The sequence below is a fragment of the Lonchura striata genome, chromosome 20, assembly GCF_046129695.1.
Source record: "Lonchura striata isolate bLonStr1 chromosome 20, bLonStr1.mat, whole genome shotgun sequence".
NCBI classification, from domain to species: domain Eukaryota; kingdom Metazoa; phylum Chordata; class Aves; order Passeriformes; family Estrildidae; genus Lonchura; species Lonchura striata.
Genome location: NC_134622.1, coordinates 4826035 through 4853502, shown reverse-complemented (window position 1 = coordinate 4853502; position 27468 = coordinate 4826035). Strand labels below are relative to the sequence as shown.

Genomic DNA, 27468 nt, shown 5'->3' with positions numbered 1-27468 from the left:
GTCAGTCATTGCTGGCTTGTCCTTTGGGAGCACTGAGGGGAAGGTGAGTTGCCCTGCTGTCATGCTTATAAGGTCAGTGTAGGTAAGGGTTGTTCTCCTGTACTTTGTGGTGAATAACCATTGTTTATTGTTCTTCTGAGGGCTGCAGAACAACTTCCAGCAGATTTTCTTCTTGGCTCCTGCAGACTGTCTCACTGCAAGTGTGCAGGGGAGCTGTGCAGTGTACATAGGTTTGCTGCCTCTTGACCAGGAAAGGTAGCTGTAGGTCTGTAGTGTATTAGAAGATCCATGTTGGATGTGTTTGTGTTGTTGCTATTTAAAAGGAATTCAAAAAGGTACAAATAAATTGAGTGGTTTGATAGGTTGGTGAAGCCTGTCTTACAGGAGGTATGGATTGCTGTCTTTTTCCTGCTCCCTAGTCATGGGAAGATGAGGATGCTGTAGAGAAGGAGACTGGTTGGAAAGTTGGATGGGTTCTGAAAGTGGTTGCCATGTCCTACACTAAAGAACTGGAGCTCCTAAAATGGCTCCTCTACCCATCCTCCTTTGGCAGCCATAGGACCAGTTTGGATTTTTTATCCACTTTGATTACTATACTGTTGTTCCTCATCTGTGTTGATTTTGCTTGTAAGTAGCTTACCAAAAGTGTGCCTTGAAACTGTTCTATTTTAACACGGAAAAAATTCAAGAAATGAGTTATTTCATATCTTTAGTTGTCTGCACTGAATTTATTGCTTAAAGGAGTAGCATAACCTTCGATTTAAGATTACATGTGACAAAATAGAACTGGATTAGTATGTTCCCCTAAGGAAAAAGAATGGTTTTTTATAATTACTTGTATTGATTATAAATAACTTATGCATTCTTTACTCATGCAAGACACAGCTATGATTTGTTTTGTGGAAAGCAAGTATAAAACTACTACTTTTTTTGCTGTGGTAGAGATAACATATGGAACAACATGAGAGGAATTAATGTAGAAATTGTCTTCTATTCTAAAGCCTGCACTGAAATGAAAATGGGCCCAAGAACAGGGGAAGGAATAATGCAGAGAAATAGGAAAAGAATGGGTTCTGTGTCCTACCTTGGTTTGTACTTTGGATTAGTGGAGACATTAATAACCCTCTAATCCAATGTGTGGGGTGACAGAATTGCTATATGATAAGAATTACAGGGAGGCTGAGGGCAGCCCTTGGCTGCTGCTGGAACTCTGTGCTCTGTGCTGGGAGCCCATGCTCTTGACCTGTACTGCAGGTAGGTGTGTGCTGCCTGCTGATCCTGGTCAAGGGGCTTTTTTTGGAGCGATTTTAACTTATGTGTGTTGTCTAGATTGCTTTACCACAGCTGTAATGTCTGATTTTTCAAAATATTTTTACTATTAATATAATATTCAAAATTCAAACCTTTCAGGCTCCCTGGGTTTAGTTTGGATCTGGGTGCTTGCCATCTCTGAATGTAAGGTTGCCAAACAAAATGTGTTGGCATAGCTTTTCCCTATCAGAATGCTCAGGATTTAATTCTCCTCATTTCTGGAAAACACTTCAATGAAGGAACTGCAGTAACATAAAACATTATTTCTTCAATACTGAAGTTAATTAGAATGATAGGCCAATTATTAAACTCTTCTTACTGCTCTAAACTTAAACCATTAGTGCAGTCAGACTGATAATTAGCATATCCATTGATATTGTTCAGTGATAAACTGTTAATGGCACAGTCTATCAAATATTTTAATAAGAATTTGCTGGCAGAAGGAATTGATCCAGTATTGGAGTAACTTAGGCCAGTAAAAAGTGTCAGTCTGTCAGTGGTGGGAGGCTGTGCCAGCTCTCAGTGGAGAGAACTGCTCAGCTGTAGATGGAAGATTGGAGCATGTTGCCATATTGATTTTGGTGCCAGGATCCCAACAAGAGCTGGGACTTGCTGTCACTGTCACCACCCCAGGAATGTCACATAGAAAATTAACTAACAAAAATTCCTGTGTTTTTATATTTCTAGTTACTTTCCTTGTAAGTATATCACTTTTAAACAAAATTGAAGTATCTAAAAATGCTATTACTCATCTCCAAGCGAGGTGTGGTTTGTAGGGGCCTGGCCGTGGGTGCTGATGTTGTATTGTTGATGCAACTGTCAAATGTCAAACTTTTATCTCTTGGGGAGTAATTTCAAAATTGTTGGTACTTTCCAAGAGGCAAAAAATTTCTTCCCTCACTTATATTTTGCTTAGCCCTTGCTTTGTTATTATTCAATAACTACTGATATTATTACTATAATTTCAGTATATTATTACTAATATACTAAAAATGCATTTTAATTAAAACACAAAAAACACACTTGTTTTTTTTAGGCTGTGTGCTTTTCTGTCATTTCAGTGGACAAATCCAGAAATTGCTTTCAAAAACAAAACAGACACCTTGAATATACATATTTCTAAGGAAGTTCTGATTGGCTCAGCAGGTCAGTTTGCTCTGGAAAATGGGAATATCCACATTCAGGTGTCTGTTTTCCTGTCAAAGTCAAATTACAAATCTCCTAATTTTGCAAAATACCCTGACTATGTTCTTTATCATTACCTGTTGATCTGCCAGAAGGCACAGGGAATATGCTTTGATCTGTGGACTGATTCTTGCATTTTGGACACTGGAAGATGTAAATTCTTAACCCATTTTCATTGCTTCTTGGCCACTTCACCATTATCATGGACTTAGTAATGTGTTTTTTTCCCGTCCTGGCCTGGTGCCTTGGGATGCTTAACTGCTTTCCCATAGCCCTTGGTGGGTGGACTGGATTCCCACTGTGAAACTAGTTTGTATGCACTCCCTTGAAAGTGATTGAAGAAGGAATTTTGTTTTAAAACTTTCAAGAAGCTAAACCAAACAATTTCTGTCAGTGTGGGAGTGGACCAAATCCCATAGGCTTCATAATGGATGACGGTTGACTGGCAGACTTGCTGGATTTTCACTCCAGGCATTTTATTAAAAAGTGCTTCTCAGATGTGAAGTTTTCTATCCTAAATTTAGGTATTTTAACTGCACTCTTTTCTTCTTAAAAAATACCAAATATGTAGTTTTTAAAAAAAAATAAAAAGGCCAATTTTGAGATTTTGGCTTTACTCTGACTGAAGTCTTTCAAGGTAAGAACTGGTAACATTGATTAGCAGCACTTACTAAAAAGGCTGTGGAAGCCATTGTGTGTGTGTGTGTATTTCAGAGGAACGTCTTTCACATCAGAGGTCTGGTACTTCTCAGTGGTTCAGCCTTTACCTTCAGAGTTGATTTTAGTGTCTGATTTAGTAGTGGCTGAGTTAATGGTACTACCCTCCACAAGTTATTCTATAAATAGCGTGAGCATTGTGTCATTTTAGTCATAGTATAGTCAGTTAGGCATGATGATGAATTATCTCTGGAAAAATTTAAATCATTAGATATTTTTGTGTAAATTGGCATAGGAAGAACAAGTGAGCAGTGTACCCTTGGTTAATATTTCTGTGCTGCTCAGAAGGAGGAGGGTTTTTTTTACCTGGAAAGTACCCAGTGCTTGAGAAAACTTCGGAGTTGTCCTGTTCCTCTATAAGCAGTGCCTGTAGTACCCTAAGAGTGCAGAACTGCAGCATGACTACTGATCTAATGAGGAATTATGTGTATTTATTGGTTTTTTCCCATTCATGTCTCCTTCTGTCAGCCACAACTCCTTTCATGTCTCCTTCTGTCAGCCGCAACTCCTCTTGGTGTTCAGCTGACTTGTGGTCGGTCGTACTTCCCTCTTTCCTGTTTCTATCCTACACTTCTCTTCCCAGGCCTGGCTCCTTCAGTGCAATGAAGGGGGGAAATAAAAGTTTTTGAATCACCTTTTGTGTCTGTTTCCATCTGCTTTGGCAATTCCTGCTCCACACAGTGAAGGCCTTGCTTGCTCTTTGATCTCAGGGTTTTGCTCCCTCCCTGGTCAAACACACAGTCAGTCATTTGACAGTGTCTTGGACAACTGCTGCTCTTCAGCAAGTCCTGGTTTCCTCAGCCCTCCTTCCCAGTCACCACCTCAGCTTCTTTAATATTGCTCTTCTTGCCTTTTTTAGCCTCTTGTCTGGGGTATCCCCTGGACCTTGCCCTTGTTTTGGCTGCTCCAGGCCTTGCTCAGCTCTGTGGGATCACACTCATCCCTCTGTTCTTCCTCTTCTAGAGAAACTTGCATGACCTTACAAACTTCCTCAGTGAAAAATGTCTTTTCCAAGCAATATGGTTCCCTAGCTATGCTGAATCCTAGCTTATTTGCTCTTTTTAAAATATATTTTTCTTTATTTAAGAGCTCTCCATGATCTGTCACTCAGGAAGGAAGATCTCGTTGTACTTTATTCTTGGTATTCAGAACTACTTATCTGCTTTCCAGCCCTGCCTTATACATGTTCAGGTTCTGAGTGTTTTTTCAGAACAGATTATAGAATTTGGAGGCAGAACTTCAGTTACCTAATCACAAGGTTGGCTGACATCTAATTATTTAATACCTTAGTATCTTTATGAACTGCTGTAGATAAGTGCTTCACAGATTGCAAAAAATTCATTGCTGGAAGTTAACTTATGCCTCTTGGAAATAGAAGTAGAAAATAGAAGCATTCCATCTTTTGGCTATCAGAGTAGTTCTGAAAGTTGGTGTCAGTTGAGAGTAGGACAGGAAACAGCAGAGCTGTGATCTGCTCTTTTGGTTCTGTGTGCAGTTAAGGGCCCTGTCTTGTGTGTCTGGGTTAGGGACTGAAAAATAACCAGAATCCTGGAGTAAAAAAAAAATAAAAAGAAGTCTGATTTTTAGTTACTTTATAAGCCAGAAGCACTTAATAAGCCTTACTGTGGTGAGTCACACTGAAAAGAAATTTAAATTTGGATGGGATTTTATTAATAGTTTTCTTGTTGTATTTTGTGGTTTTTGAAAGTGTTTTTTGGTAAACCTGTAGAGCAAAAATGCAATAACAGAAGTTATACATGGCAAAGTGAATTGGAATCAATAACTGGAAGGCAATGGTAGCATTAGCTGTGTGTATTCCAGAGGGAATAGCCTGGAGGTGAGAGGGAAGGATTACCTGGGGATCAAACCAAACCAGCATTGTCGATTATAATGGTGTTCCCATGCCTTTAAGCCAGTGACCTGAATAGACTGTGTGGTTTGTATTGTATCTTCTGCCAATACACGTTTTTAGCTTACAGATAATTGCAACAAGATTTGCAATGCTGTTTAAATGGCAACAAAGGAGAGGAATATACACAACAAAAGGAGAAACATCTCTTTCACCATTTTTGATGGGTGTTTCCTGTATAATTGTTTGTCCCCCACACCCCTGCCTTGGTAGGGTAACTTTGTATTTGCTTGGCTGGTCACCATTAAAATACTCCCCAACGGAAATGATTTATTTTCATCTGTGCTGCATCAGTGCTATGCAAAATGAGGAGGCAGCACCATGGTTGGTTACTTTAAAAAAAGAACAAAGCAATAACTTACAAACAGTAATGCAGATAAAACCACAGAGTATAATACAGTCCTTACATCTGTGTGTTCAATGTCATTGCCTTTATATACACAGGAAGAAACAGAGGAGTGCTAGAAGTTATTGCTCAAGCAGTAAGTATTTTAACCATTGACAATAAATTTTAATGTCCAATATCCTTTAAGAAAATTGTCTTTCCTAAAGCTTATAGGAGTTCATATTAGACTCCCATTGACTTCAGACACAAGAATTGGAACGTTCATCTTACATCAACAGTAACCTCTGCCAAAATCCCTCTGAAACATGTTATCTGAGGTGTTACTTGGTTTATTTTGGTGAAATACAAAGCATAAATTTGGCTCTGTTAATTCAGATCATCCGACAGGCTGGCATATTTATGTCATACACTGCATCTTTTAAATTTTCTTTTAAAGATTGGTTTCAAGTAAGGTTTTCTTAATTGCCAGCTTGCAATGTCTGTTTATATCTTCTCCCATGTGAAATTAATGGGAAAGCAATTAGGCAGACTCTGGGTTCTGCACTTGAGTGACGCTTCTAGCTGTGAAGATATTAGAGCTGCCTGTCTGGTCTTCACAGCTTCTGTTGGAGTCTTAGATAAAACTGGAGATAAAGATGTTAAGTCTCAAACCGGTGCTTTAACTCCTGATGTTAGGGAGTTAAATTTGTTGGAGGCACTGAGGATTACATTTAGCTGAGGATCCATCAGGAGGGGCTGTAATGGCCTGTTACAATGTCTAATCTAACTGGGTGTTTGCTTTCAAGTAAGAGTAAATGTGAGCCTAATCTTATTGTGGATAGCAATGTTTTCTGATATATTTTTATCTACAGCTCTAAGTTTTGTACCAGTGTAAGCACTTCTATAGTAGAAACTGCAGTGCAGTGCAGCTCTTTCAGTTGCATTTGTTGAAAACCTGTGTGTACAAACACTGGTGGGAAACCTGAGCTTTGGAATTTGCTTTCTAATACCAATTAGTTTGTCAGCTTCCCCAGGAGAGTCTGAGTGGAAATCAAGATTTGAAAAAGGTCATTTATCACTTACAAATGTCAGTCATCAAGTCTTTAAAAAGTAAATTCTGCTGCATGACTACAGCAATCTCAGTTGCCACAAGGGAGAGTGGAGGACAGAAGGAAGGCCAGACTATTTCTTTTGGCAGACAGCAAGCACTTAGGTTAAACTGATAATCAGATGGTACCCATAGGCTGTGGTTTCATGTTGCAGCTAAGCCAGTCTAGAAGGTTGCTGCTGCTGAGAGAAATGTTCCTGCTCTTTTCTTCCTGCTCCCACAGTCGTGTTTCCCTCATTTCCTTTGTGCCAGCTGTGCACGTTGGGCCCATCACTGAGCCCAGTCACCCAGCTGAGAACTACTCACTGCTGAATTAATTAGTTTAATTTAGTGAAAGACCTGATAAGCATTGGAGCTGTCATAAAGGAAGGGTGTAGACAACACAGTAATAATATGAGAGTCCAAGGGTATGGTTCTGACTTTTTTTTTTCCAGTTTACTCTGATCTGGCTGTTCATTGCCACGTGAGTGTCAGGTTTGCTCTGTGCTTAGCCAAGTGCTGGGTGTGGTCTGCCTTGGACCTGGTTTGAGACTCAGTCCCCTCCCACCCTCCAACATTTTCCTGTATCACTTCTGATGCTGTCACTGCTGTCAAAAGCTCTCAGAGCGTGGTGGGGGTAAAAGGCACATGTGCTCAAAGTGAGGTGGGAGTGCTGAGTTACCCTATCAGATGACCACCAGTACAGAAATTGATTTAAAAGGATTGTAACTGCAGGCTTAGTCAAGCCTTCCCATTCTATATTGCTTAGACCCCTGGAATATATAAAATTATTCGAAAATATCATGCTGGAGGAGGATTTTCTTCCTTTTTAACTGTTCAGAAATTCATGTAGTTGACAAGTGGTAGCAAGAAATATGAATATATAGAATCTCAGCAGTATTTTTTGTCAAGAAATAAATTCTAGAGGCTTGGGGGAGTAATAGTCTGTTGTTCTCAGGGAACCTATTAAATTGCTGTAGAAACCTTACTCCAAATAATAGGATCTGTAACCCGTTCCTTATCAAATAAAGATGTTAATTGTCTTTTCTTATTATTATTTGTTATACTATATTTATCATCACAATGTCTCCATATGTGTATCTAGCAACAGGCTATTTTCCAGGCCCTTTATTAAGATTCATATCCTTTAAATGGCTACTATACTGCACAGTCTTTTCATGCCTACAACCTGCTGGTCTGGCAACTAAAATTTTGAAATTACTGTTCCTTGAAAGTAAGTTTTACCTGTTTTCTTTCCCAGTTTATTTTCTGTATACCAATTTGAGTGACCAAATTGAGATTATGTAGCAAGGGATAGGGAACCACAGTGGGAAAGAAATCAGATGTTAACTCCTTGTTGTGCTGCTTGTTCACACCCATAACTCTTGAGTTACGTATAAGTTGCTGCTGTTTCTTTTCTGAAGTTTTTCTGGTACCTCTAAAATTACTGTAGTGCTGTCTGGTAGCTGTGCATGTGGAAGTGAGTTGCCATGCTCTTGTGATTATTTCAGCTTTTGAAAATATTCATAAAGATGCCAATTTGCTTTAAATGGCAATGTTATCATAGCTGTAGCAATGGTAAATTACAGAAACCATTGCCTATATAAATTTCACAAACATTGGCTTCTTGTTTCTTCCACATCACCTTCTTGGTTGAGCTATAGTTCACTTTTGTTACCTTCCTTTGAATTTTTATGTGTGTTAGGTTATCATTAATTTGTTCTTTCTGCTCAGAAATTGGGAAGCAGAGTACCTGGGGTGGTCTGTAGTCTGAATGCTCTCAAAGCTACACCTCAATTCTTGGCCCATAACAAACAGCAAGACAGCACAAGATCTCAGACTAATGGTGTCTGGGGGAATTTTGGAATTAATGTAATGGTTTTCTTTTAGATATTAACTTACTTCATCAAAGAGAACAATGCAGTAGGGTTGTTTTGCATTGTTTTGTTGGTTGTTTTTTCCTGAGAGTTGAGTCATACTTTATTCCCATTTTTCTGCCTGAAGAGGACAGCCTTTAATAAATCTGTAGGCGAAGTGATAAACATATAATAAGGTGTCACAGGGTTTTTTTTCCCTCCCACTGCGAATGAGTCAGCAATTAAATTATCTTGAAAGAAAATTAGTCTGTTGTCTGGGTATAGCAAATGTTTACATTTTAAGAGAACAGTTATATTAGTGGTGCTCAGAGTGCAAATTGTGTAGGGGGTCTCCTGTAAAATGAAATGCATATCAGAATCTCTCCCTAAATGGCTCTCAATCTGAAATATTTTTATTTCATCAGAACATCAGATTCCTGGTGGTTTACTAAAAGAGACAATATCCTCAACTTAAATTTTCTGTAACTGGGAAGACAAACTGAAAACCTCACTGTCAAGTGGAACTGCCACGTGTAATCCAGTTCTGGATTTTCTGGTTATATCATACAAACGATGAGATGTAGTAGTGTGGAAAAACTTGGCAGAAGTATTCCTGTGTAAATACGAAGGCTCATTCATATTTTCAGTTTTGTTCTGGTTAGGAAGATTTACGTGACTGGACATTTTTGGGGACTTGTTTTCAAATGCTGTGGAAGGGAATAGGTGGCTGTGCTGGAGATCTGGTTGCAGGCTGGAGGAACCTCTGTGCCTGCTTAAAACACCCTCTGTTGGTGTTTATCTTGCAGGTAATGAGGAGGGACAGGCTGGTGAAATGAAAGGGGCAGGGAGGTGTGTGAAGCGTTTGACAGCTGCAGTGTCTGAGCTCAGATGTGTGAAACGCTCAAAAAGCTTTGCTGAGCCTGCAGGGTGTGGAGCCCTGCCTAGGGTGGCCTGGTGCCGGCAGGGCTGTGATCCAGCTGTGAACCCTCGTGGAGAAATGTGCCCAATTCTTGGGGACTTCACCGTGCCCAGTTCTGTGCTGCCATCACCCTGCTCTTGTTTGCTCAGGCAGTGACTGGTCTGAGTAAATGCCCACAGCCTGTAGAGTAAATAACCCTCTTCATAAATCCAAGGAGACACTGAGCAGTTTTGGTTTGGTTTTTTGTTTCTTGGTTGTTTGTTTGTGTTTTTTTTCCCAAATTGATCCTCCTAAAAAGAACAGATATAAAAAAGAAAAATTTTTAAAGCAAGGACAACAAGATGCAAGCACTTAGGGAGCAAGGAAAATGCTGGTGATCGTGATGAGATTGGTAACTGTTCTCTCCATTTTGTGTCACTGTAGATGGATTCAAAGTTCACCAGACTGTAGCTTGCTGTTGAAATACTCTGATATGCGTTCAAGCTCAGCAACACTCCGTTTCTGAGGAGATTGATTCACTGGTGGTAGCAGCAGGATACAGCCAAAATCCTTTCCATAATATTCCACTAATGGTGTTGTCTGGTTGACTTTTCCAACTCTGTGATTCATCCACTGCTGCCCTATTTAAATTATTCAAAGAACTGATAAAGCACAGAGTGTGGTTGATTTTCTTGGAAAAAAAAATGCTAACCAGTAGTGTTTTCCTGAAATTTCTTGACTAATTGTTCTCCTCACCAAAACATCAGTGGTAGAGATGAAATAGAGTGAAAATTAATGGTGGTAAAACTTCTTGTGCATTAAGTTGGGACTACTGTGGAGAGGACTATATGCACAGAACTGAGAGTTCTGATGGCAGCCTGGTTAAAAGGAGAGAAGCAGCTACTATGGTGAGCAGGGATGTACAAAAAGCCAGGCTATAATGATGGAGGTAGGGGACTATCCTTGGGAAGAAATTATCCTTTTGGCAAATGAGAAGAAACTACTGGAAAAAAATTCCAGCTCACTTTTGTCAACATGGACATCCATGTTTAAGTGCATTCCCATGATACTTTTTGTGAGTGAGCAATGTTCCATTGCAGTCCAATGTAAATAATGGCTAACTGTGCATAAATTTAAAACTAGACTTCGGTTAACCTGGGGTCAGAATGACTAAGTGTATAGAAGAGCATGAGATTTCGTGAGATGGAGATCTGGACCCCAGGAAGGAACTGCCTGCTTTTGTGTCCACAAAAGAAGATGAAGGAGGCAATAACAGAGCAAGAAAGTAGTTAACACATTGTGAGCGCTGTGAAAAGGGAGAAAAAGTGGGAAGTGGAAAAAAAATGGGGAAGGAGAAACTGTGTGTTGGCCTTCTTTGCCTTGTAATTGTGCATGAAGATGTTTGCTGTGCTTTTGGGGAAAATTACTTAGTTGTTACTGCATATGGCTGTTTATCTCTGCAGGTTTAATTAAGCCATTTAAAGGACCTTTGTTTTCTCTCTCCCTTTTGCTTGTTCTCTTCTTTTGGCTGCCTCGTCCCTGGAAGTGTCCAAGGCCAGGCTGGACAGGGCCTGGAGCAACTTAATCTAATAGAAGGTGTCCCTGCACAAGCCAGGGGTTTGTAAGGAAATGATCTTCCAGTCCATACCATTCTGTGGTTCTTGGTTGTATTATAGAAGACAGTCTTCCCATTTATTCAAACATCTACATTTCTTCAGATTTTAATTACTTTAATTTAGTGATGACTTTTCATTTTCTCTCTAAGATCCTTAAGGTAGGATGTCACACAGTGTTTAGCTTGAAAAAGAAAAATAAAGACTAGAAATAGGCACTACTGAGATTACAGGCTATAGTGGAAAGATGTTGGTCATTTAGCTTCAATTAAAAATAACATTATTTTCAAACTTTAATAATATATTGCAAACTTCCACTTGATGTTAGTAATGTATTTATTATGTGGTTAAATGTTGGTAACATGCAGTGCTTGGCTGAATATTTTTCATCCCGCACTTGCTGATTTACTGTAATAAATATAAAGCTTCTGTAACAGATATGATGCAGCAAGGCCCTGATCTGCATGGTGATACCTGCATTTATCAGCAACACCAAGTTTTATGGATTTGGCCTTAAATTGGTACTGGATTGTTTGCCTGTGAATGTTTAGTCAATAGAGAGCAAATTGTGGATGTCAAATAACCTTCAGCTGTACAATCAGCCAGAAATGGCTGGATGAATGCAGCAGTGTCTGAAAGCAGCACTGCCCAAAATGGGGAACTGCCTGAGCCTCTTCTGCAGTGCTGGGGAGCAGGGCCTGTGCCAGGGCACAGCTGTGGGGCAGAACCCCCTGGTTTTCCCTTTTCTGGGCTTGAGTTCCAGTCCTGTGCCAGGGCACAGCTGTGGTGCAGAACCCCCTGGTTTTCCCTTTTCTGGGCTTGAGTTCCAGTCCTGTGCCAGGGCACAGCTGTGGGGCAGAACCCCCTGGTTTTCCCTTTTCTGGGCTTGAGTTCCAGTCCTGTGCCAGGGCACAGCTGTGGTGCAGAACCCCCTGGTTTTCCCTTTTCTGGGCTTGAGTTCCAGTCCTGTGCCAGGGCACAGCTGTGGGGCAGAACCCCCTGGTTTTCCCTTTTCTGGGCTTGAGTTCCAGTCCTGTGCCAGGGCACAGCTGTGGGGCAGAACCCCCTGGTTTTCCCTTTTCTGGGCTTGAGTTCCAGTCCTGTGCCAAGGCACAGCTGTGGGGCAGAACCCCCTGGTTTTCCCTTTTCTGGGCTTGAGTTCTCACCACACACAATGAAACGCTCTGAAAGGGGAGCTGTGACAGTCGGAGGCGTTTGGTGCCACTCTGAAACAGAAGGTGGCAAGTGAGAAGTCAGGGGTCATTCTCTGCCCTCAAATAAAACAAGGAAAGTGTGACCAGTGAGCTTAAGCCATTTGGCCCAGTAAATCAAATGCTTTTAAGAAAAGCAAGTAATTATTTTCTTCCTGTTTTTTTTTTTTTTTCCCTCCAGTTTAACCTGCTGCTGTTGGATATTTGTGTGTAAGGGCAAATGCTTATTGAAAATAAAGCAACCTCATTTCATAAGTCAGGAATTGCTTCTGTTTAACATGCTTGTTCAAAGAACCATAATCTGTTCCTTTGCTTCTGAGTGTCTCATGCAAACAGCTGGGGTTTATCGGGGGTTTATAAGGTTAAAATTGGGGTTTATTGTAAGAGTGGGGGGCTTGGTTGTTCTTTTTCCATCAAATCCTGTTTGAGTAAAATAAAGAAAAGCTTTTAGCAGTCTATATGAATGGTCTGGTGGCAGATTAAAAGTTTATGTAGTATAATAATATAATAATTGTGTCTCCAGTATGATGTCACGATAGACAAAAATTAGTGCTCATGGAAAATAACAGCAAGTCATAGTAGAAACTCACACTCATAAGTACTTTTTTATACTTCTGTCTCAAGCAATGATGACAACCAAAGAAGGGTAGAAAATGACAGAAACTGCATATATTTTTTTGTCTCCAAAAAGTTGATTGTACATGTAGGTTCTTTCTTCTCTGTTTTCATATTTCAGCTATGTTAGACTGAACTCTTGATGTCATGTTTGACTCTTTAAATATCAAGCAGAAAGCTCTATGGCATTAATTTTATAAATAGACCTGGTACTCAAAAATAGTCTTATTGATAATCAGCTTTATCTGTCTTAGTTCTGGAAGGATTGCTACATGTTTGTGTAACTGGAAACTATCATAGATAAAATTTACCTCTTTTTGGAGCTGGTCTGTGGAACAGCATATAAATAACTAGTCAATAAGAAATGTGTGTTTTTCCTGTGTTTTCCTAGAGTTGGAATTTTGCTGTGCAGTGGGTTAAGAGAAAGCTGTATCTTTTTTCACTAGAGATTCTCTTTATGTATTGCAGCAGTTTCATGGTTCTCCTGTAAATTGGTGAGTCTGCTCTGAAATGGATTTTGCTGCCCTTCTTTTGAGTTCTTCTCCCTGGTTAAGGCACATGATGACATTCACTGTGCTTTGCTGTAATGTCAGTGCCCCACAGGAGATGAGTATCCCTGTTTCTGACCTGGAGTGTCTCTGCAAAATCTGTGTTGCTAGCTAGAAATAAAGCTAGTGATTTAATTGGCATCTATAACTCTGTCATCTGTAGTCTTTCTAGCCTAATAATCTGTGAAAAAACACTATTTTAAATTGTTGTCCAAAAGGATTTCTTGTTAGGATTTTTTTAGTTTGGTATATCATTTAATTTAAAATTTTCTAAGTGCTATTTCCAAAGTTAAGAAATTGATAGGGCTTTTGGGGTTTCTTTAGGGTCTTTGTTTGTTTGTTGATGACTTAGGGCCCTAAATAGGGAATTAGGTCTTCCCGGTGCTCAGTGAGGAAATACAGAGCGTTCCGTGCCGGTGCCGGTGCCGTGGGTGACCCCGGCTCCGGTTGCAGCCGGGCACGGCTCCAGCAGCGCTGCCCGTCTCCAGGGCTGTGTTTGCTCTGCCTCATCCCTGGTTAAACATTGCTAGCTGGCAGCCCGGGCATACTGACTGCAAGTGGATGGCTTTGCTTTTGGGGCTGGCTTGGAGTTGATAGCCTGTGGTAGCAACTAAGTTTTCTTTTTTCAGCTCTGTTACAGGCCTGGGGTGAGTTGGACCTAAATTCAGAGTTAAAATTAAGTGATAAATGACAAAGGCCTAATTGGAAATCTATGGATGAGCCCATTTCCTGCCATTGACTCCAGTGCATTTCCAGGTGGACTTTAATTTGTGCTATGGAGCCTGAGGGTACCTGTGCCTGGCAGTCTGGGCTTGGAATCACACTTGCATTTTGGGAAGCGTCTGTATGGCTTTTGTACAAATTGTACCTCTGAGGAAGAAAATAATTTCTTTGTAAACTTAATCACTTAGCAGAAAGGTGGTAGTTGTTAGGGCATCTCAGAAAATAAACTTTGTTTTGCTTTTGCTTGTTATGCAGGTGCATTTGAGGGGGTTGATGTCGACCTATAAAGCCTGTTGTCCTCAAGTTTGTGCCTTGTCTTACTGCAGGGGGGATGTGCTGAAGTCTGTCCTGAGCTGTATATGTACCACAGGTGGTAAAACCACTTTACACTTAGTATAGAATTGAAAGAACAATGTTAATGCACAGTTGCAGTGATGGATGACCTGCAGTTGAGATCTTAAACTGCTTGTTTTTTTGAATGCATGCAGCTGGCCCTGACAGCTGCCAGAGCTTTGTTGTGGAGGGGGTTGATAATTTAGTTATTTATTTATTACTTTTTAGACCTAACTGCCAGGCTGCAGAGAGGGAGGAATACTGTAAAAATGTAAATATTTAAATTTCATTTCCTTCTTGGTGACTCTGCCCTCCCTCTTTCTGTTTGGGCAGGAGGATTTCAAAAGGATGAGTCTGTTGTTTCTCCAGCTGAAAGCACTTGAACATTCTGCACTTGGGGTGTCCTCTTGCCCTTCCAACCTCAGCAGAAGCAACTCGCACCTTCAGAAGTACAGCTTGGTTGCTTTGCACTCTCTGATGGGAGCAGCAGCACAGCTGCTGCTGTCTCTCTGCTGAAGGAAGATGGAAAGGGAATTAAGTAAACAAGGAATGCTCGAGTCATCTTTGAGGGCAGGAGAGCTGAGTCTACAGTTGATTTAACTTTCAGAATTACCTGCTGTAGAATGAAACAGTTTATTTGTCTGTTCTTCAAAAGAGTATGTGCAAGGTGAATGATGTCCAAATTCTTCCTTGTTCATTTGGAATGTGTGCTGAGGCTGCAGGGTGGTACCTGTGGATGCAGAGCTGCCTGGCTGGCCCTGGCACACAGTTCCCTTAGGCTCTAGTGCCTCCAGGAGTTTCCCTTGAGGAGCTGAAGCTGAGCTCAAGCCCAGCTCCTTAGGGCCAGCACAGCTGTTCTGGGGTGGAGCAGGAGGTGCCACGGTGGCTGCGGGCTCTGCACAGGACTGTGGGGAGTGGAAACACAAGCAAACCCTTTCCCTTTGCAAGACTTCAGCAAGAGATCAAAGGCAACCCTATAACCTTGGGAAGCATTTTTCCTACCCAGACTTGGTTCCACATGTGCTGTTTCATCCCTGGTTTTGATCCAGACACTCTCTGAACTCTCTTGAAACTTTGCTCTCAGCGTGTCTTTGCTGCAGATTCCTTTCATTTTCTGGAGAACACTCCTGTGCAGTTGCCTTTGAACTATCCACGTAAGGATCTCTCACATAAGGAACTATCCCCCCTCTCTGCTGGCCAGAAAAAACTATGTGTTTGTATTTAAGGTGATAAAAAAACCCCAACAAAATTAGGATTTTTTTAAAAAAGCGACTTTAAAATTTCATCAGTCCTATATCTATATTTATCCTTCATTCAGTACAGAGCTGAAGAGATTAGGTGCTCTATTTTGTAGCACCATAAGCTCTTATAACCAGCAATCAGTAAAACATATTTGTGCTCTTAGAAGATCTTTTTTTTTTTTTGGTGTCTGCTCTTAGTCTGCATCATCTGGTACCAAAAATAACTGGCCCCATCTCAATGGCATTGCCCATCCAGTGTTTTACCACTGCAAGCTGTAGAACTGCTTCCAGCTCTTTGTGAGTCTGAATGTTTGATGCTGAAGTTGTGTAGCCTTTGGATTGTGTTTTCAGTACTTGATTGTAGTGGGAAGTGTTGGATGGGATACACAGACACCTCTGATGGATCAATATTTTGTGTATCTAGTCTGTGCTGTATAGAGGCTGTAACTGAAGTGATTCACTTTGCGCGGCAGAGTTGGAACATGCCCACAAAACGCTTTTGCAGAACACACAGAGACTCATGTAGAGTCTCATTGTTTTCCCCAGAGCATTGCAGCAGGGAGATGTGTTTTGTTCTGGTTCATCAGTCTTCTTTCTATTTCATATTTGAATTCTGAGGCGTGCAAGTTGAAACTGCCACCTACAGCAGGACTTGAGGTGCAAAGAAGTTGATATTGCACATTCAGATAGGTTGGTGGTTGTATGGGGTCTTTATATACCATCATAAAATGGTATTATATGGGTTTTTTTTTTCCAATCATAAGCATGTTATAACCATCTTTGTAGATTTCCTACTCTTCCTTATTTCATTTACCACCAGATGAAGGGCTAATGTGATAAATTCTGGAAAACAGTGAGGATTTTTACCTGCTGGAAATGAGGAGAGTTTGATCATAAAATCAGTTAATTCTGTAGATCGTGGTCATCGTCTAGCAAACGTCTTCAGATGTAATCTGGTTCATCTTTTGGTTAACATGCAGAACTGAAGACTGGATTCATAATGGCACCTAATTTTCAGCTCACAGGGTTTCCTTCCTGTGCTTTGCTCTTTCATAGCTGTTAGCTAAGCTGTTGTCACTTTGCTTTCTTTGACCTCAGCCTCTGAGCACTTGGTGCTTTATTGCTCAGCCCTTACACACTTCCCAGGGGAAAAAAACATCACCAGAATTATTTCTATTTCTTCCTTCATTGTATGTACCAAATTGTGGTTTTCTTTGGAAGATTGTTTTCTGCAGAACTCTCTGCCACATTCCCTCTAGTTCCCTAGAGATGTTTAATCAGAATTTGGTGTTACAGTCTTAAGAAAGCCTACCTTCCTTTGTTCCTTACAGGACTGGCTAGTTTTCCTCATTATCATAGGGCAACAGCAGAGCTAATGAGTAAAGATATTTTAAAAAGAGTAGGCCCCAAACCTCAGCCTTGCAGAATGGGATGTCTGGATAACTGTTAGTGACGTACCTTATCTGCTGCTTTATTTTTAGATGCTCTTCTACAACGGGTAGCAGAATTGGAAAAGGTCAATGCAGAATTTCTGCGCACAAAGCAGCAACTTGAGCAAGAATTTAATCAAAAGAGAGCAAAATTTAAGGAGCTATACCTGGCTAAGGAAGGTAAGTCCTCAGTTCTCTGAATTATTCTAAAGGTTATTGAACTTCATTTTGAAATAATTTGAGTATGAAGCATAGTCTTTTAAACAGTTATAATAAGAATGTAAGAGATTCAATAGGTGACTATTGAGCATCCTAGAATGAACTTTAAAATTGAATTTAAAGATTTGCCTCATGGATAGGAGCCAAAGCAACTTGATGTCCATGCAGAAACACCATCACTGAGTTTTAATACAAATTTCCTGAATTCAGGGTGTGCTCTCTGAGCAGGAGCTGATCTGGTAAATGGAAAGTATAGCCTGGATGCTGTGCTGTTTCCATTCTGTTGCCTTTTTTTTAATGTAGCATTTATTTGTCTTAAATTTCCATCTGAGGTAAGCTGTAAGCAGGCAAATGTTATAAAAGTTTTAATACCAGCCAAGGGCATCTATTTCAATAACACAATTTATAGGAAAATTTAAATCATATGAGCTCAACTATCATGATGAAGGATCAGAGAGTAGAGGTAGCTGTTCTGAGAGCCAGATTGATTTATCTAATTCTGGTGATTTTCCTGTCTTTAACATATGAAAGCAGAGCCAAAACATAATGCATTAAGATTGCAGCTGCTGTATAAGCTTATGAGAGCAGAAATACAACAGGCATAATGAAAATTGGATCATACAGCAAGTCTATATTCTTGTGTTTCTAAGGCTGGATGAAAGGAAATTTAAGATACAAGACACTACTGATGAGATCAGCAATAATGTTCCCATTTTGGTACAGTCAAAAAATACAAAATACATTGTGGTAGGGGAAGAAAAAACACCCCAACTTTCACAGCTACTGAAGTGAAAGGACACCAGAGAACAATATACAAGCAATTACTTTTCTTTTTGTTTACCCTTCCTCCAAAAGTTTTTCCACCTCCCTGTGTCCAAGATCCTCTTCTAAATGTCCATTGGAACTGTTGGGACCCATCTTTAATACTGTCATTTGTAAACTAAGAATATTAATGCTACAGAGTCTTGGTTTTTTAACACAAGGATTAATGTCCTTTTAAGTATTTGATTGGCTCTGGGTTCTATATTCTTTATCGGGGTGGGAGCACCACGATTGATTCAGCTTTCTGGTCCTGGGGGAAGTACATGGAGATGGCTTGGTGTTGGTTGTGTGCTGGCCAGATGTTTCTGCTAAAAGTGATTGCCATAGAAGCAGGCTATGTGGGCATAAAACACATATTTTGTGTTAGTGCTTTTGGAATTAATTATATAATACATGTCTTCAGAACTGTCTATTTCAGATTAGCTGAGAACTCGGGAGGATAAGATGAAGTTAGTTTAATTTCTGTTTATAGTTCCAACAATTAGAGAAGTAGTGGGTGTTACATTGAATGTATCCCTTTTCTTTGTAGAAGCTCAGTTTTACCAAAGTCTGTGGTAAAGAGTAAATTAGGCTGCATATTTTTCTCGTGTGTGCTCTCCAAAGTGGTCACAGTGTTTCTGTTCAAGCAATATGAAGTGTTCCATCCAAATTAAGAACCAAATTGGTCCCAGAAATGGTGGGGGGAAACTGTTCTCCAGTCTGTTTGTGCCTTTTCCAAATTCATTACCAGAATTAGTTAAATAACAAGAACTGATGAAAAGCACAATTCACTTTCATCAGGTATATTGGTCCTAGTTATATCTAGTGTCTGTACCATAAGATGCTCCTTTAATAAAAGACAAAGGCAAGCAAAGTCAAGAAATAGGATTCCCTGAAGAGACCTGCCAACATGTGTTCAGTCGTTCCAGGTGGATGTTTTAATACCAGTGCTTCCTTCACTCCCTTCAGTTCTTTGCCATAGCAACTGGGGCTACACTTCAGGTTGAGCTTATTAATCTAGCTAAATGTATACAATCCTGTTTTCAGAGGACCTGAAAAGACAAAATGCAGTGCTGCAGGCAGCCCAGGATGACCTGGGCCAGCTGCGGACCCAGCTGATGGAGGCCCACGCTGAAATGGAGAACATCAAGGCCATTGCCACAGTGTCAGAGACCACCAAGCAGGAGGCCATCGATGAGGTCAAGAGGCAGTGGCAAGAAGAAGTGGCTTCCCTCCAGGCCATCATGAAAGGTAACAACCAGGCAAGCTGCTGAGATCAGTCACCCTGATGTCCTCAAAGATTTGTGCCTGGTCTTCCTCAGAATATGGATAATTGTTATAGCTTGGGAAAGCTGCAGAAGGGCTGAATGAAGTGTAGTTCCCAAGGTTGTGAAAAGGAGCTTGATGGATTTTTATTGTCAGCTTGAGGACAGAATTTAGAATTCATGGCCATGGGAACCTCATGTATATGCAAAGCATTTTTGAGGGACTGTGAATGTGATACTTCATCCTTCCATGAAGATAAGTATTATGCCTGTAATTTGACAAGTCTGCAAACAGCTTTAAGCTGCCAGCATGATTCTCTTTTTTCCTTCTGTGTGAACACAGTTCTGCTCTCACACAGTCAAGTGTCCCTCCAGTACTCACATGGGCCTTCCCCCAGAGTAGTGACTGCACATGCTGCTCTCTCAGCCCCGGGTGTTTTGATCTATTCCTTGTTACATTTGCACATTGCACAGCTGTTGACATTTCTGAGACAAAGGGAATGAACAAAAGGATATGAACTGGGAACAGACTATTGCCACAAATAGTCTGTTTTCTTAAAGGTTCACATACAGGATCACACCATCCTGAACCTAGTGCCTGTCAGCTGTGGGCAGTTTTTCCATCACCTCATTGTGCTTTTCACCCAGAACAGACAAACCTTCATGTATATTGAGTACACAAATGTCTGTTTATTTATGATCTGCACAGATACATGAACCTAGATTAAGGCTCAGCTGTGCCAGTGTAAACAGGCAGCTCCCGAGCTGAGAGGGGTAGTATGAATCCTGTTGCAATGGAAGCTATGTGAGAAGTTCGAATTTTGGAGTACCTTTTTAAGGTTTTAGTAATTTGTTTAGATGGTGTACTTGGGGGTACAAAATGTGCTGCTAAATAGGATATTAGTCATGTACGTTTCCTTGAAATTAGGAGTTGCACAGTTTTTGGGGTAGTTTCTTTCTGTTCTGTTGATGGTACTAATTGAAATTTAATTTCACTTCTTACATATTTGGGTTTTGGGGCAGGAGTCCAAGGGAAGGGAGAGTTGTCCTAGTTTTCATTAATTATAGTAAATCATTGAGTGGTTGGGGAAGGAGTTCCTAAAGCTCTGTTCTTTAACTTAGATTGAAAATAAGTTTTGAAAATGCTGTTTTCTAGAGACTGTTCGTGACTATGAGCTGCAGTATCACCACAGGATGGAGCAGGAGCGAGCTCAGTGGAGCCAGTACCGAGAGAACATGGAGCGGGAAATTGCGGAGTTGAGGAGGCGACTCTCCGAAGGGCAGGAGGAAGAAAACCTAGAAAATGAAATGAAAAAGGTACATTGCAATGGAGTTCCTCAGTTTCTCTTTGAGGATAGGCCCATGGGGTCATGCATGGATGGGTTCATTCCTATGCTTGCTGTGATTCCTCAGCAACTCACACAGCCTGGTGCTGCCAGCCTTTGTTCATGGAAGTCATCATGACCTAATCCATTTAAAGCCTTAAAGACTTTGTTCCTAATTATGTGCATTCAGTGAGAGAATTGCACCTGAGAAGATGGTAAAGTTTAGCCTTCAGCTTGTAAAAACAGACACGCTTGTAAAGTCACTTGTCATGATGTCAAATGAGCTCAAGTAAAACCACCTTTAGATTTTTCTGGATTGACTGCAGTTTTATATCTATTTCTTGAGGTCAGGATTGAAGACACTTGAGATGATGTTTCATGTTCAGGCTTAGGTGTTTATTATTTCTTATTTATGTTACAGTCTCACTACTGTGAGTTCGGCAGCTTTTTCATTAACAAAGCACAAAATGGCTAACTAATTCTTGTTACAAGGTCTTTTAAAACTAAACTATCCAATTAAGAAGGGACACCTAGATTATTTTCCCTTTCAACCCAATAACTGATCCCTCAAAGCCCACAATGCAGACTTTTCTGTCCAATCACAAAACATTACCCAAACCCATGAAGAAGAAGGAAGAAGAAGATAAAGAACAACCTGCTTCCACCCTAAAACCTCCATCTTGCTTCATATTTATCTCTATATTCTAAAATCCCAAACTCTTAAGTTTTCCACCCTGTGATATTACACACTTCCAACTAACTACACACCCATAATCCCAGTGCTATTAATCAATTTTGAAAGCCTGTTCCTGACCTCGGGTCAAATGCAGTGTTCTCTTGTGGGTCTGTGCCTTTAAGCACAGAAAGTTTAAAATTCTCAGCATTCAGGATTCCAACAGTTTTATAAAGTTTTCTTTAGAGTTCTTTACTTTTACTTATTTTTCCAGCTCTTAAAAACTTAAAGTGCCCATTAAAACCTCAGAATATCTAAGATGTCTTTCCTGTTTCTTTAAAGTAAGCCATGTTTGTGCATCACAGTTCTGCTGCCTCCCTAGGAGTACAGAACCTTGCTGTCACAAAACAACAGGCTCTAGATGATGAAAAATAATTCTGGAGTATGGACAGATATTGTTGTAGTTGTTCAAAGATCTGACACTAAGAAAGGTTCACAGAAGTAGGTTGAGGTGCCTTGTCTTGAGTTTGAATTTTTTTTTTTGTTGAGGTTGACATGTTTCAGATAGGAAGGAAATTGAACCTGTCATAATAGATCAGTACTTTATAAAAATCTTTGTGTATCTTATTATAATAACTTGCATTTTCATTAATTTCTCATCTCAGCAAGCTTACCTTAGTCTTCAAGATATTCTAATACAATTTTAAAGTAATGACTGAATCTATATTCAATAAAGAAGTAGGTTAACATCTGATTATCTGCCACATCACTGCATGTCCCTGTTCCTGCTTGCTGTCAGCAGGAGAAATGCAGCGTGGAGAAACATTTTAGCTATTTCTACTGTGTTGTAGCAAGCAATCAGTGTTAGTGTTGCAAAATGGAATTCTCTTTCTGAGACTTGGGAAGAGATTCCTGGCTATTTCTAGTTGCAGTGGCATTGTTGCTGTGGGACTGCTCTTCATGGGTAATTTCAAAGGTAGAGTTAAGACAAAGCCTGTTCTAATCCCACTGCAATTGTAAGACACTTACTGTTTTTAAGAAAAGCATTTTCAACTATAGTCCTTTAAAAGGGAATTAAATATGCCTAAAGGAAAAGGTGATCAGTTTACTAATCTCTGGTAATAGGAGTTTGGAAAGCTTTTTAGGCTTGTAAAGCAGAGGAAGACGTATCTTATGTAATAGGAGGGGGAGGGGAAAATCTGGTTTTCAGAGTGCAGCTTGAAATAATTGCTTAAACTGCTTTGCATGAGGTTTTAATCTTCTTTGTTATTATTAAACCTGTGAGATTTTTCCTCAAGGAGACTAAGAATTAGATCAAAATTAGGAAAAGGACATTCAATTTTACCTAAAAACAAACAAGCAAATCCCAAGGCCGTGAAAAGGTTTGCTTGGGCAGCAAAATAATGAATATTCATGTGTCAGCAGTCAGTGTGAACAGAGGAACTTTCTTGATCACTTGGGATGTGTTATTTGAAGACTTGTAATCAATTCCTCATGCAAAATGGTATTTGCAGCCAGCAATGCTTGTAGTCCATCTTTATATGTTCTTCTGTCAGAAAGAGCTTGTCTGGTGGAACATATGCTCTTGTCTGGAAGCAGCTGTTTTGATTCACCATGTAAATACATTTCAGATTACAAATTGCTAATTTCTGTAGAGAATTTGTGATTTTGTATCACAAGCAATGATTTCTAAGAAATGTTTTTCTAAGAAAACCTTATAATTTTGTCTTCTTAATCTCTCTTCCCAACTCAGAAAAGGTGGATACCTTGACCTAATGATTAACATGCTCACCTAGTGATTAACCTTTCAGAAAACCTGCCAGTGATTTATAAAAATCTGTTTTCCTGTTGAGTTGTAGTAGCAGATAGGTCTGTTTTTTGTTTTTGTTTTTGTTTTCACGGCAGCTAAAAGCAATCTACCACAGCAGCATGTATTTCCCTGCTGGGGAATGACTGAGCTGACTCTGGATGAGTTGTGTGGATGAGTTGTGCCCAAACTTTGGCCACTGGCAAAATGTGACTTGACTTTATTTTTTTTTTTAAGTTAGACCTCATTTTCTGTTCAGGATAGGATCTGTTTTGCTGTTGGAGCTGTGATGAATATAAATGCTCTTCTTAGCACAGTTGTGTCAAATTCTGAGTAACAGAAGTCTGCAGAGCAGATATTTTGTGTACAGAGATAGCAGGAAAGTACAAGGTTCCTGTAAGGAATTGTGCTTATTAATCAGGAGAGGGGAAATTGAAAAGGAAGAGTAATCAGATTTCTGTGACAGAGTTGGTCATAAAATCTGATATACAGTAAGCTATTTTTGTTGGTAATGGTGAAGAACAGTGGGATAAATTTAGAAGAGTTTAAAGTGATTTAGTCCTGCTTTAAAGAAAAATCTTCAAATTGTGTCTGTGTGTTTTTCACTTGTCTCATTTTTAAGGAACAAGCTCAGATATAATGTTACTTGAGATTTCTCCAGTCAGATGTTTGTTCCTCTGAAAATGACTTGGACTCATTTTTAACATTATCTCTCCATGGAGTCATTTTCCTGCTGTGGGCTGCAGTTCCCTCAGTGTGTTCTGCAGCCCCCATGCTGGGGAAAGCAGGTTTGGCTGGGGCAGAAGTGGTTTGGGTGCTGGTTCTTGGTTAAGGAATGAGTAAAGATGAGCTGATCATGTGTAAAACTGTGGCTGTTGACAACCAAGTCAAGTTTACGAAAATGTTAAAAGGATATAAACGTTTTAAGGATCACACCTCTGGAAGTGTCTGAATAGCACCTCTTAGCACAGGAAATTTGGTGCTGTGGCACCTCTTGCCACGTGTGACAGTATCTTTAAGTAGCATTTTTCAACACAACAGATATTCTAATTTTATTAAAAGATTGATTTGAGCTTTAACATAGATTTTGGAGTCTCAGTAATTCTGCTTTATGTCCAAAAGTAGACGAGGGCCCAGCACTCCTTTTGTTAGCAGAGAGAGGCTGTTGGGAGTGTTTAGCTCAAGATCACACTGGCCTTTAATGGGGATCCTTACAATATGGTGCAACCACAATGTCAAACTTCAGTTCTGTTTACCAAGCAGTAAAAGCTGGAGTAATTTTTCTGTATGTGGATTGGGATACAGTTTTGTCTTTCCAGTTGTTCACAGTCTGGTTTTGCTTTCAGAGGACTTTTTGACTGTTTCTCTGAGCTGATTGGTTCCAACACAGGCACATTTTATTGCACTGTATTCTGTGGTGAGCCATGTGAAACGAGGCTGGCAGTGAAATATTGCTGCAATTATCCTGAATAATTAGAAAAGAATGTTCTATTCATTCTATTAAATGAATAGAACTGATATGATAAATGAAATATAAAGCAATGCCTGAAGTGGAACTCCTGCTCCCATTTGTTTGAAAAATGTGACTGTTGAGTTGCTGGCTGCAAGCACCAGGGTCTGGGTGTGTATGACAGTCACATGTCCCTGGTATTGGATTCATTGCCAAGTGACATCCCTTGCTTTCCTCACAGCTTTTATTGGTACTCCAGCAGTGACAAAATGTGGCAGAAATAAATGAAATGTAAAGAAATTTATTTTAGTGTCATGTTCAGATTTTTCTGTAAAGCTTTAAAATTGTAGTGCTTATATAATTGACAGGTATTGCAATAACATTTTATTTTGTCTATTAATTTTAAGTTAGAAAAGTTCAATGTTTAAAAATATTTCTATTTCTCTTCCTAGAAGTCTTTTTCAGAGTATAGTTGTCAATAAGCTCACCAGAAACTCAAAGTCAAATGAGTAACCTCTAAAACCTGCATTTTAGTCTAGTTTCAAAACCAGACATAAGTGTTATCATTTACTTTCTGTCTTTGCTGATGAGGTTATGAAAGGTGTCATCTTTTGAAACTCCAGCTTTGGGGCACAGTTCCCTGCCCTCCCTCCCCTGCTGAGTTCTTGCAGTAGAAGACAGAGAACAACTGAGCTTTCTGAGCCTCATGCACAAAGCCAGCCCAAATTAGAGTGCTGGAATTCTCTGTGCCTTGGAGAGTATTTGAGTGTTCTGCTGCCTCTTGGGGAGTCTGTGGGAGCTGCTCCTTTCACTTGGAAAGTCTGTAGTGCATTCCTGAAGGAAAGGCAGAGCATTTAAGAAATAGGGATGTCAGGGCCAAACATTAATGTGCAGTTCTAGTTTTGAACCCTGAATGCTATTTCTCATTTTAATTCTTGCTATTTTTACCTGTCTTTCCCTTTTTCCCCCTTTCCTTGAAATAATCCTCTAATTCTGCTGCTCTTTGATCTTCTCAGAAGTACTTTTTGAAGGAAATAATGGGATAAATTGTCTATATATAGCTTGAAATATTCAGTACAGTAACACCAAAACCTGATGCTGCATCAGTAGTAATGTAAAGTTGAAAAATGATCTTCTGAAATAAAACTGAGCTACACTAAGCATTACTGTGGAGCTCCATTTGCTTTTAACTTTTTTATAAGTAACTGCATGACCAGTACCTCATCATGCACATCTTTTGGGTTTTTTCATATGTACTATGTGGCAGCAGGTTGTGGGACAGTTAGGGCCTTCAATAAAGGAAAAGTGTACATTATTTTAAATGCTTGATGCATACATTTTCTCACAGGCATCATGAGGGATAGATTTGCTAAAATTCTCTTTTAAATCAGATATTTGTGGCTTAACCCATACACAGATTAAAATTTAGTTGCCTTCTGTGAATGGAGTAATATCAGCCCATTGTCACAGAGATGGCTGCTGAACTAAAGAAATAGCAGTAAGATGAGCATTGAAAGTGGAAGTTTGGTCAGCTTTTTTTGTTGATGTAGAGATTTTCTCCAAATGTCTCCAGTAATGGGAACTGGTGTGAAAATTCTGATGATGCATTGCAATTTATTGTCTTAACTTCAGGCTCAGGAAGATGCCGAGAAGCTGCGCTCGGTTGTGATGCCCATGGAGAAAGAGATTGCAGCCCTAAAGGAGAAACTGGCAGAAGCTGAAGAAAAAATAAAAGCAGCATCAGAGGTGAGGTGGAACTCTAACTGGATCCTGATGTATATCTTGCAGTGTGCTAGTTTGATGCAGACAAGTCAAATTTCATAAGAGAGAAAAAGGTGTATTGGGAACAACAGGAAAACTCTTCATGCCCTTCTTGTCTCCTGTAGCTCAAATATCATGTTTGGCCTACATGCATTTTTGCATCTTTTTGTTTTGAGAGTTGTACTGTGTGTGTGGGATCTGAGTTTAGAATAAATTGCACAGCTCCAGGTCTACTAATAATAGAAAAAGCTCTAGAAAAATATCTGCTTTGCGCTTCTCCCAGCCACCTGGCCTCTGGGTTATTGGCACACTTGGAGCCACGAAGTCAGACTTTCCCATTTGAAAGGCTTAAAGGGCAGCAGATGGAAGGTTTGGTGTCCTGGGGCAGCAAAGCTGTCCCCACCATCAGTGGCAGTCACAGCCCAAGGCTGTCCTGAGCCCTGGCTCGGCGTCAGTGTGTCTTGTGCTGTGCTGAGGAAGATGAGCAGCAGCTCTCTGCAGCCAGTTAGGAATTGCCTGAAGGCTTTGGTTTTCTCTAAGATAAAACCTCCTGTGATTTCTGACTCAGCAAACCATAAAACTGAATAGTGCCATAAAGAAATCTTTCAATTTGTTCCAAGATGGAATCCATTTCTCCAAGCATCATGTCTGACAGATGTTTATGTAACCCTGTCTTAAAAGGTTCTGACTGGAGATTCTGCAGGACACTCATTTCAGTTCTTTGTTAGCTTTGCTATTAAAAAAAACCAAGCAAACAAACAACCAAAAAAAAAACCCAAGAAAACCCAAATATATTTCTTCAGTATTTCTTGATATAATTGCTTTTTGTTGATAGATTTTCTTCCTTTTTGCAGCAATCTTTCATGAGTTGGAAAGTTTTCTTTTCTTGTCTGTCCCCAAGTTTTCTCTCTTCTTAGGCTTACTTCAAGTTTGCCTCAGTCATTTTTTTCTGACTACTGTGATTACTCTGTTTTGAACTAAGGAGTTCTTGGCTTATCAGCATTTATCAGCAAATTAGATCCTGGCTATCAGCGCTGATTACTTCACAGTGAAGTGGTCACTTCACTGTCTGCTTTCCTGAGATACTTCTCTTTTTACCATCTGTGTGCTCAGTGCTGCTGCTGCTGTGGTCCAGCTGCTATAACTGTGATGCACTGATAGGTTT

The 27468-nt window shown here is 40.0% G+C and overlaps 1 protein-coding gene across 2 annotated transcripts in view; it reads left to right on the top strand.

The window, feature by feature from the left end:
* The window catches only part of RABEP1 (rabaptin, RAB GTPase binding effector protein 1), a 47162-nt gene that overhangs the window by 1142 nt on the left and 18552 nt on the right, over positions 1-27468 (top strand). For both annotated transcript variants that reach the window (XM_021551010.3, XM_021551009.3), the window contains exons 2-5: positions 17054-17182; positions 19070-19273; positions 20444-20604; positions 26175-26288. In XM_021551010.3, coding sequence (XP_021406685.1) covers positions 17054-17182; positions 19070-19273; positions 20444-20604; positions 26175-26288 — 608 coding nt within the window. The remainder of the gene's footprint in view (positions 1-17053; positions 17183-19069; positions 19274-20443; positions 20605-26174; positions 26289-27468) is intronic.